Source organism: Dipteris shenzhenensis, chromosome 23, assembly GCF_047967505.1.
Source record: "Dipteris shenzhenensis isolate YYH24624 ecotype China chromosome 23, Dip_SZ_1.0, whole genome shotgun sequence".
Lineage (NCBI taxonomy): Eukaryota > Viridiplantae > Streptophyta > Polypodiopsida > Gleicheniales > Dipteridaceae > Dipteris > Dipteris shenzhenensis.
In genome coordinates this window covers 1,955,534-1,966,912 of record NC_141618.1, presented here as the reverse complement: position 1 = coordinate 1,966,912, position 11,379 = coordinate 1,955,534, and the positions used below count along the sequence as shown (strand labels likewise).

The following is an 11,379-nucleotide window of genomic DNA, read 5'->3' as shown; positions in this document are numbered from 1 at the left end:
GTTTTTTTGGATGATTTCTCAGTATTTGGCAAAAGAAATGAGCACCTTGATCATCTTTGACTATGCTTTGAAAAGTGCAGAGTGGCTATCAACCCTGCTAAATGTGCATTTGCTATCAAAAGAGGAGCCATTTTAGGACATATCATATTTGAACAAGGAATGGAAATTGATCCCAAGAAGGTATCAGTGACACAAAAGGCTAACCCTCCAAAGACTGTTAAGCAATTGCAAAGATTCATTGGTCAAATCAAATTGCATTATAGATTTGTAAGATACTTATCTGAAATATCCTATCCACTAACTAAGCTGACAAGAGAATCAGAATCATATGTATGGGGAAAGAACAACAAGAAGCCTTTGATATCTTGAAGAAGATGTTAGCCATAGCATCCATACTCCATGTTTTTGTGGATGCATCAAATGTGGCTGTTGGTGCAATCTTAATGCAACAAAAGAGAGAAAAGTGGTTCAGACCAATATACTATGCCAGTAGAATTTTGACAAAGCATGAGAAGAATTATGCAGTCACTGAGAGAGAAGCACTTGGAATGGTATATGCATTGCACAAGTTTAGGCACTACCTACTTGGAAACAAGGTAATTTTTCATGTAGATCATCAAGCACTCAACTGACTATACCCCAACTGACTAGTAGACTTGCAAGATGGGTGCTCTTGCTAGAGGAATTTGATTATTCAAGTATACATAGGCCTGACAAACATCATGCTATTGTAGATTACTTGAGTAGGTTGACATCAGGAGAAGATTTGATAAGAATACCAAATGAGCTGCTTGATGCATAAATATTCATGCTCCGAATAGATAATCTTCTAGATTGGTACGATAAAAGGTTATTCTTTCTTACTGGATGGTCTAATCCTTGACTCTTTAACCAGAGATCAAAGGAAAAAGCTTGTCTTGCAAATCAAGCCTTATTTGGTCATTGCAAGAGTTCTCTATAAGAGAGGAATAGATCAGGTCATAAGGAGATGTGTACAAAGTCATGAGCAAAAGGCTATCTTGGCAGAAGCTCATGGAGGATCAACAGGAGGCCACTTTTGAGGGGGAATCACAGGAAGAAAGATCATGCAAGCAGGTTTATGGTGGCCAACAATACTTAAAGATGCTCATAATTATAAAAAATCTTATTTACCATGCCAAAGAGATGACAGACCACTTGATCATGATAGAATGCCACATCAACCCATCCTTGCATTAGGCCCAGTTCAAAAATGGGGACTAGATTTTATAGGTCCCATCAACCCAGCAACAAAGTACATAGGAAAACCAATACATCCTAAGTGCAATTGATTATTGCACAAAGTAAATGGAGGCTATAGCCCTCAAAGACAGCAAAGTAAAATCTACTACATAAAATCTGCTACATGGTTTCTATACCACAATATTACCACAAGATTTGGTGTCCCTATTGAAATTGTATCAAATAGGGGGACACACTTCATCAACAAGACAATCAAAAAAGCCACAAAACTACATATGATCCTTCACAAGAAATCAATAGCCTACTACCCACAAGGGAATGGTCAGGCTGAAAGTACAAACAAAAGCATGAAAAAAATATTCAGGAGGATAGTGGTGGCTGACAACCCTACAGATTGGGAACAAAAGTTTGATTCTATATTATGGGCACTGAGAAAAGTCTACAAGGTGGCTATAGGTATGACACCATTCCGATTGGTATATGGATGTGAAGCTATAGTTCTAATGGAATTTCTGGTAGGAACCCTAAGAGTGGTTGCAAAACACAGACTTTCCCCAAAAGCATCACTCCATTTTAGGCTTCAACAACTATTACAATTGGATGAGGATAGGATTTAGAGTTCATATAGTGCTAACATTATTAATAAAAGAAGAGTTGCTTGGATCAATAGAAACATAAAATTCAAACTATTCAAAAAAGGTGATCTTGTATTCATGTTCAACACAAAATTGGGAAAGAGGTCGGGGAAATTCAAACTTAGGTATGATGGCCCATACAGAGTAATAGATGTGCTAGAACAAGGTACTTTTCAATTAGTTCACCTTCATGGCAATGTCTTCAACAAACCAGTAAATGGATTTTGGCTCAAGCCCTATATCGGGCCTCCTTTAGCACCCAAGGTACATCTGGTGAGTACAATCACTTCTAATAATGACATTCCTCAACATGAAATTGCCATTTATGTCATACAGGTACTAGCAAGAAGGGATCTCTACATCTGACCATTGGCCTACTCTATCAAATAATCGATCTTCCAAGACTAAAGGCAATTTGACAAATGCACATGCCACACCACCAACTCCGAGGCATTCCACAACCATGACATTGTCTCGTGCACATCGCATAACCAACGTAATATGCACATAAGCCAGCCCACCACAAGCTTGGAAGAAGCTGACTGAGCCAAGTACAATGTCTCACCACTACACGACAAGAAGACAACGGACAGCTATCCACACCCCGATCTATTGACGACACAAAAAGAGGAACACCCTCCTAATTGGGAGCCACAAGACAAGGCATCCAATCATGGTGAATAAAGTAGAAGTGGAAGACAATGATCGCCAAGCAAAATCCACCCCACTCAACATACTTCGATCGGGCCCACACTCCGATTGCAGCCCACCCACAAGTCTGACGACCTCATTCCCACTTTAGAAACAACAAAGAGGCAATGATGCGACATTGATCCACACCTCAGCCAAACGCATACCCAAACACATCTGATTGTGATGAGACACACCGCCATCCGACTCCTCTTCGAGGCCTCGCCCATCGATGTTTGACTTCCACACCAGGCCTTGCTCCCCCATCAATGTTCGATCTCTACACAAGGTTTTGACTAACGATGGAACACTCCCAACATCATCACGATTATTCCAAATCGTACGAGAGCCAATCAATCTTCCACTTGACAACCACTCTCACACGAGTTGGGCACAAAATCACAATCCACATGCACAAACTGACTATGTGCACGGAAAGCTACAAATCACACTTGTACTTCGGCTCAGTTCACATGCATTGATCTCTAGTTCTCATTGACACGCTACTCCACTCTTACGAAGTTCACAAGCTACATGGCTCCCAAGCATTCACTCTCAATCGCACAATCGCAAGCTCCAATTATAGACAATTTGCAATTGGCACTCCTTAGTGCCACAATCATCGCTGCAGAAGCAATGACGAAGAAAAGAGGCCAAACACCAGTTTGAAAAATCCCCCAAAAAGAACATCACAGAGCTCAAGCCATTGGTGATTGAATTGCTCGAAGAAGACAAGTTGAATGAAGACGCACTCCTGCCATCCGAAAAAAATCAGATGCTCCAAGCAAGCTTCAAAGAGTTTTGGGTCTCCTTAGACCTCAATCACAATTGTAAGTGGCTTCAAAAGGTAGGATTATTTGCATTTGCTAGTTTACCTTGGAATGTGTGGAAATCCCAACCCAATGCCGCAGCAATACGAGAGTTTCCAAAAAACAATGGGCATGCATGCGCGAGGGTTGAGGGTGAATCCACAGCTAATTTAATAGGTCTCTAACCTACCTCTAACCTAGGAAGAGCTCTCTTGATAAAGACATTGAGGCTAAAATGAGAAAAGAATTCGGGAAACATCAAAAGATTATTTCTTTATCAATAATGTCCAAGATCCCCATTGCCATCAACAATTCGAGTGGTACTTGGAGAAGATTCATTGGAGAGGATTCAGCTCCTTGTAAAGATCAACACAATGAGTAGAGATAACTATGCAATTTTTTGAGCAGCAGAGAAAGGTAAGAAGGTATCTTGGGCTAATTTCCTTCACTCCAGGCTAATGAGCGAGGTCACAAAGAAGGACCTAAGCAACACAAATAAACATTCGAAGGTAGCTCCTTTTATTTTTCCCCTCTTACAATTTTGTTGAAAAATCTAAGGTCATGTTGCCAGAGATGCCTATGTCCCCCAAACAGAGGAGAGATCCGACCAAAAGCATGGCATGCATGCTCAAAAGTTAAAGTGGCAAACATTTGTAGATTTGCAAACCTTAAAATACAGTATAGATGAGGCACGTTAGTCAACATTTGGTAGATCTCTCTAGTAGATAGCTTATGGGATACACCCATTGTTGGGGAGAACCTGTAAGAAAGTCCTTCCAAGCCAAAGAAAATAAAAAAGACAAAGTTGATGCCAAAGAAGGTAACTGCCAAAACACTTGACAAACAGTCCAAAGCTGTTGGGGATGAGCTTGAGATAGTAATATGACACCATCTAAACGGTTTTTGGTATCTAATCCAACCACATAGAAGGCCACTTCAATGGCAATATATGATAACTCGTGCCTCTGTAATGGAAGTTGAAAATGCCATGGGAATTTTAAAGTCCTTTCATGAGCAACAAGGGACTACAAGCAAAGAGCTAACCCAACAAATTCAAAAATAAAGGAAATTGAGAAGATGTAGGCACTAGTTAACAAAAGCTAGGGCCAGTGAGCAATCCACTTTGCTCCATGCATCCAGCCCAGACTTTGTCAAAGCCAATATGTAACATGCCTCCAATATTAGAGCATTCCACTTCATTGATTTGGCATTGTTGACAATTTACCACATAGTCCTAGACATACATTTCATTTTCATCCAACAAAAGCATTGCTTTAGGTCCTTTGTATACCATGATGGCCACTAGGAATATACTTTTTTTTTCTTCATGTCATCCCTGTCAAGTATATATACATTTTTGTTGTGGAATAACAATATTGTCTTGCATATATCTGTGTGTGTGTGCGCGCGCGTGCGTGCATGCATGCATGCATGTATGTAGGTATGTACGTACGTATACATACATACATACACACACGCGCGCACACACACACACACACACACACACACTCTCACACATATAGTTATAGTTATATTAATATTAATATTTATATATACATGGGGAGGGCCATGGGTCCAAGGGTGCAAAGGCTCAATGATTTGTGGAATTTCTGCAATTCACACTACATATAGTTGTGGTGAGAATGCTCAAAGAAGCATGCCCTTAAATGACCTGTGGGTGCAAATTATATTCAAAGACTCGATGATTTGTGGAATTCTACAATTCACACTATGTATTGCATTTCGTGCATTCTTCATCATTGCACGAGCCAATATATCCAATGTTGATGGAAAATTTAATTGTATTATGCCTCCATGGGAGAGAACTCACACCAATTCATCTTTTGTATGCCTTACACTCTATAGCCCTATGGTGGGGCATGGATGTCCCTATCACAAAATGATTCCTCAAGCCGCTTACTCAAAGTCATAAACTCATTGAATTCATCCGTGTTTAGTATGAATGCAACCTAGAACATCTACGTGCATCACAAACCTATTGTTGCCTCAAACTTGGATGACCATAGTCCCTATAAGAAGCTGGTCATGAAGAGGATCCTTTGTGTAGCTGGCTAGTAGGCTAAGATCTTGTCCATAATGGAGTTAACTAGAGAAATCCCTCCACCAACTGAGAATGATCATGCACCACCACGCATAGAATAAAGAAAGAGCTATCAATCTGTGTAGACCTAGTAAGTTTTCCCATGTTGAGTTAGATTAAGTTGTAGTCTCCACTCCTAGTGGTTCCCTTCCATCAATTCCTTTAAGGATTAGCATTGCGACCATACTATTGTTAAAACTAAAATACTTTGGGTTCCCATAAGGTACATGTGTAGTCATTGAAGTAAATAGCTGGCAATTATGGTTGAGACTAAAGGTGATATTCATCTTCGAGCCCCCAACTTTCATTCTTGATTCATGAAAGCATCCATGTTAAATTCTCTCATAGTAGAGTTCGTCTTTCATAAATTCAAGAATTTACCTTTGATACTAAAATATGAATGCCCCTAACTGTCTCTATGTCGACAAAATGCATTGAAATCATCTAATTTGCATTCATCTTCACTACGAGATCAGAGAATTTTGATGAATTCGCCACTTGGTTTCTCTGCAAGTGCCTTGTATCCATTGTATGCACATCAAGTGCAACGTTATTTTTTGTTCAAGGAATAGATCCATGTTTTTTTTGCAATAATCTTTAGTGATTTTGATGAAATACAAAGCTCTATTTAATAAAAGGATTGAGGCATAACCCCAAATGTCCAAACGATCCAAAGTATGAAGTGGAAATGAAACACATGCCTATTTTACCCATGCTGCATGATTCACATACATCCTCAAACATTTTGTACCATAAAGGGCAAGGAATTGTTAAATTCACAACATTTTCTTCTTTGTCAATGATGGAATTTAGATTGTACATTTCTTTGCTTGCGCTACCAAACCTCTTGAAAATTAATTCCATGTTGTTGATTCATCTATCCAATTGATAAGAGATTCTCTGTTATTTTATTGCTATGAATTGGAATAGTTCTAGATTAAGCTCATGTGGAGTATTCTCACTCATTATTACATTCTCTTTTGACACTTTTGTTTTCATGCTTATTGTCACCTAAATCAAACTACCAAATTTTGTCATCATTGCCTACATAGATAGTTGACATTGTGCAACATGCTGCCTACGTAGATAGTTGACATGCTGCCAACATTGTGTCACGTGTTGTCGACCTTGATGAGTGAAACCTGATGATGCCACATGGAGGATCCTTGGATCAACATCACCTTTGTGCTTCTAGAATTCCAAATCTAAGGGTGTTTACAGACTAGTACCCGCCCATGGTGCAATTAATGCACGTGGATGATTTCTCACGGGTGCACTTGGTGTGTAAACATCGTTAATTGCTCAAAGCCCATTTTGAAGTCTTAGTCAGTTCATGCACTTCCGGCATGGAACTATCTGCCATTGGCCTGCTTGAACTCGGAGACATCTCTGGACTGTCTGTGGGCAGCCTCGATAGATTTTGGGGTGCCTTGGCCGCAATATTCAGAACAGCCATGGAGAGCCCCAGCATCATGCTAAGCAATGGGCATAAATTCTGTGTTGCATGCAGGTCCCCAGCTGGTGCTGTAGGACCGACGCCTATTCGGAGCTACTGGGAGTATCTCGAAAGTTTGGCGTTCAGGTACTGCGAAACAACCCCCCTCTCACACGTCTGGCAATTGGTTTTCAATGTGGTCAGTGTAATTGTGCCACGATTGGACATACTGATTTGCGCATGTAAGCTACGAGCCTGTTGTGAATAGAGAAACCCAAGGATCAAATCACCAAGAGGCACAGTCAAACTCGGAAGACCATGGGTTGGTGGAGGAGCTATCGGAGTATGGCAACAATCGCAAGGCCAACTTCTGGTCGGAGTATGGCAACAATTGCGAGGTCAACTTCTGGTCTGGAGTGCATCTAAGCACACGAACTGCGAGAGAACAGTGGCTTGAAGACGATGAGCTTGGAGGTGTCTCTTACTTCTTTGGAACGGATGCCTCAGCTGCCTTCTCTTGAGAACTTTATGTGCATCTTGCAACAATACAGGAAAAAAAAAAATATAGTGTATGCCAAACGCTTGCATGCCTACATGTGCAAAAGTGGGCTGGAAGCTCATAGATATCTCGGGAACTACCTTGTCCCAATGCTGGTGGAATGTGGAAGCATGTGCTATGCTCAGCAGGTCTTTAACAGGTTGGTTGATCGGAATGAGCATTCTTGGACTTCTCTTATCAAAGGTTATATTGAATGTGGAGAATCGCAGCATGCACTCAACCTGTACCAGAAAATGCAAGAGGATTGTGTACATCCTAGCAAGTATACGTTTGTGGTCTTACTGAAGGCTTGTGCTAGGCTGAAAGATGCAGAAAAAGGCCTACAAATACACGCTGAAATTACCAGAACGGGGTCAGAAATAGATGCGTTTGTTGGCAGCATTTTGGTCGATATGTATGCCAAATGCGGCTTGCTTGCAAAAGCACAGGAAGTGTTTGACAAACTGTCAGTTCGAGATGTAGTCTCTTGGACTGCACTAATCGCAGGATATTCTGAGCATGGGCTTGGTGACAAAGCACTGAACTGTTTCGATCAGATGCTATTGGAGGGTGTGTCTCCGGATGCTTTCACGTTTGTTTCAAGCTTGAAAGCTTGTGGAAGCATACGAGCCATAGATAAGGGTCGAGAAATACATGCTGAGATTGCCAGAAAGGGGTCTGAAAGAGATCCTTTTGTTGGCAGCATTTTAGTCGATATGTATACCAAATTTGGCTCGCCTGCAAAAGCGCAGGAAGTGTTTGACAAGCTGCCAGTTCGAGATGCAGTATTATGGACTGCTCTAATTGCAGGATATGTTGAGCATGGGCTTAATGAGGAAGCACTGAACTGTTTTGAGCAGATGCAACGAGAGGGTGTGTCTCCGAATGCTGTCACGTTGGCCTGCAGCTTAAAAGCTTGTAGTAGCGTAAGAGACATAGACAAGGGCCAAAAAATACAGGCTGAAATCTCCAGAAAAGGGTTGGAAAGAGATCCATTTGTGGGCAGCACTTTGGTTGATATGTATGTCAAATATGGCTTGCTTACGAAAGCACAAGATGTATTTGACAAGCTTCCAGTTCGGGATGTAGTCTTGTGGAACATACTAATTGCAGGATATGCTGAACATGGACATGGTAAGGAAGCACTGAACTGTTTTGAACAGATGCAACTAGATGGTGTGTCTCTAAATGCGATCACATTTGTTTGCAGCTTGAAAGCTTGTGGCAGCATAGGAGCCATAGACAATGGCCAAGAATTGCATGTTGAAATTGTCAGACAGAAATTAGAAACAGACCCTTGTGTAGGTAACTCCTTGGTCGACATGTATGCCAAATGCGGCTCACTTGCAAAAGCACAGGAGGTTTTTGACAAGCTCCTCATTCGAGATGCAATCTCATGGACTGCACTGATTGCAGGACATGCCCTGCTTGGAGAAAGTGAAACTGTTTTCCATATGCTTGATAGAATGAGAGGAGAAGGCCTTAAGCCAGACGAAGTCACATTCCTTAGTGTCCTTACAGTATGCCTCCATGCGGGTCTGGTGGATAAGGGCCAGAAGTACTTTGAGGCCATGAGCAGAAACTATGGCATCACTCCAACTATCAAGCATTATAATTGCATGGTTGATCTTCTTTGCCGTGCAGGCCAATTAGAGGAGGCAGTGGCGATGGTGGAGAAGATGCCTTTCCAACCTAATCTTGTGGTGTGGCATACTTTGCTATGTGCTTGTCGAAAATGGGGTAATGTGGAGCTTGGAAGACGGGCCTTCGTACATGCAATGAGCTTGGATGAAAAGGATGCTGCAGCCTACATCTTCATGTCTAATATCTATGCAGATGCTCACATGCAGGAGGACAAGGAGGTCGGTGCCATGAAAGGGAATGAACAAGCATGAAGAAGGCAGCAATAAATTTGGACTGAGGTTTGCAGATTGTGGTGGGGGACACAAGACATTCCCAAACCAAAGATATATGTGGAAAGCTAGAAAATCTCTTGTCAAAATCGGGAGGAAGGATATGTCCGTAATATGCATCCAATGACGCAAAGAAAGATTGCAGAATGAAATGTCTTGGAGTTTGTGATGATGCTGAAAGATTGAGCACGAAATTATCATCTATTGGAGACGTGAGCTACTTTTTGGACTTAAGCAACGAAGCTGTACCTGTGGGAACTATGATTGATGCTAGTGTATGTACAGCATCCTATGTCCGTCCTATAAAAAATATACATGCTAGAATAATAGAGAGGTGATGTGGACTGGAGGAGGATGAAAGTTAGTCCAGCTAATTGTGTGTTGAGTTGCGTAAAGGAGGTGAGCTGTTGTGATCTCTGAATATGCAGTTTCTGAATATGTGATTTCCAGAAACCAAGCTTGCAATTTCTTTGAAGGTTCGATGCCTTCTGCAAATTATATAGCTTGAGATTTTTTCGTGATCTTTCTGGATGCAGTGGTTCGTCAATTTGTTTTTTGAAGATTTATTTTGTCATGTTCAGTGTTCTTGCGATTTTCATGGTTGTTCTTAGGATTTTGTACATTATCAAATATGCATAACCGTATGATTATTGAGGTAAAGGATATAGAATCTCAGTACAAGGATGTCATCATAATACATTATAATATAGCCCCCACCAAAAAGAAATATTATTCTTGTGCCTACCATTGAATCAGTTATGACTGCTTCCTTTCATTGCCGGCTATATTTACTCCATAATTGACCTTTTTTCAAAGGGGCAAACAGAAAACGGCAGCCAAAGGAGGGCGAGGGGCCAAGATGTCAGACGTGGAGGCTTGGGAACAGTGTGCGATTGGAGGTGCAAAATCACAACTGTACTGCTGTCAAAAAAATGGTATGGTGGCATTTAATGGCAGGTATGGCTCTTGGCACTTTGCTGTACAGACTTGGCAGATAAGAGTGGGTGTAGGGCTGTGGGGCCTGTGCTCTGCAGGGGTACTGCCAGCTTCAAGGCCTGCTTTAACAGGGTGTAGGTGGCTTGTTCTCCACACCGCTTTAAGGCCCAAAGTAGGGGCAGGTGTGCCCAAAGTGCAGAGATAGGAGGACCAATTATGAGAAGTGGAGATAGAGGGAAGAGCAAAAACATGGAGCAATCCTGAATGGAAGTTGCAAGAATGAAAGTACAAAGGGGCTGTCAACATGACAATACCTAAAACCCTAGGTAAACCTTTTTGAGTTAAAACTCACTCAATCCTAAACTACCACTAACTGTGGCTAGGGAGAAGAACCTTAGAAGGAAAAAGTGCCCCTAACCCACCTACCTACTTAATACATCGGCCAATGCCTTAAACATTGCAATATTTCGAACACCCCTCAGCAGGGGGCTTTTTTTCGGGGAGAGAGGAGAAAAAAGAGGGGCAAGGGAGGATTAAAAAAGGGGGAATAGAGAGAGGGGAGGATAGACAAAGAGGAGGATAGAGGGCGGGGGGTGAGAGAGGGGGGGAGAGCGAATAGATGGAGAGAGGGGAGGGATAATGAGGGGTGGAATTAGTGAGGGTAGAGGTAGGGTGTGAAGTAGAGAAGGGTCAGAATTAAGGATTTAAAGGGAAGGGGAAGTAGGAATAGATTGTGTGTGTGTGTGTGTGTGTGGTTGATCTTTGGAAGGAATTACAGCCCATGCTTCCGGGCTATACCTTTCAGCATAATGCTTAATCTTCTTATCGGACACGCTTGGACAGATGGTATCAAATTGATCCACAGCATTGTGATGGCTTAACTTGTCAAATTTGGGTTGATCATGCTTTCATACATTCAGATCATGCTCCTCTTTGGTTGAGGCTTTCCTTACATGAATTTACCTTGCCGAAGGCTTTTGCTGATTAATAATAGTTATTTGGGGCATGCTGACTTTAAAGCCTTGGTCTCTGATGCTATTCAGCCTCTCTCTCGTTAGATACACATTGGTTTGGATTATGCCTGGTAGGCTTTTGTTGCTC

The 11,379-nt window shown here is 41.6% G+C and overlaps 1 protein-coding gene and 1 pseudogene across 1 annotated transcript; one reads left to right on the top strand and one right to left on the bottom strand.

The window, feature by feature from the left end:
- Positions 1 to 4,996: 4,996 nt before the first annotated feature.
- LOC147886849 (5.8S ribosomal RNA) lies at positions 4,997 to 5,148 on the bottom strand (annotated as a pseudogene).
- A 1,656-nt stretch (positions 5,149 to 6,804) lies between these two features.
- On the top strand, positions 6,805 to 9,746 carry LOC147886848 (pentatricopeptide repeat-containing protein DOT4, chloroplastic-like). Its single transcript, XM_087394634.1, has one exon. It carries the CDS (start codon positions 7,354 to 7,356, stop codon positions 9,322 to 9,324), a length of 1,971 nt encoding a protein of 656 aa, XP_087250760.1. The 5' UTR covers positions 6,805 to 7,353; the 3' UTR covers positions 9,325 to 9,746.
- The last annotated feature ends 1,633 nt before the right edge of the window (positions 9,747 to 11,379 follow it).

Excerpts from the sequence above, each read along its gene's own strand:
- LOC147886848 (XM_087394634.1), top strand. The coding sequence starts at position 7,354 with ATGAGCTTGGAGGTGTCTCTTACTTCTTTGGAACGGATGCCTCAGCTG.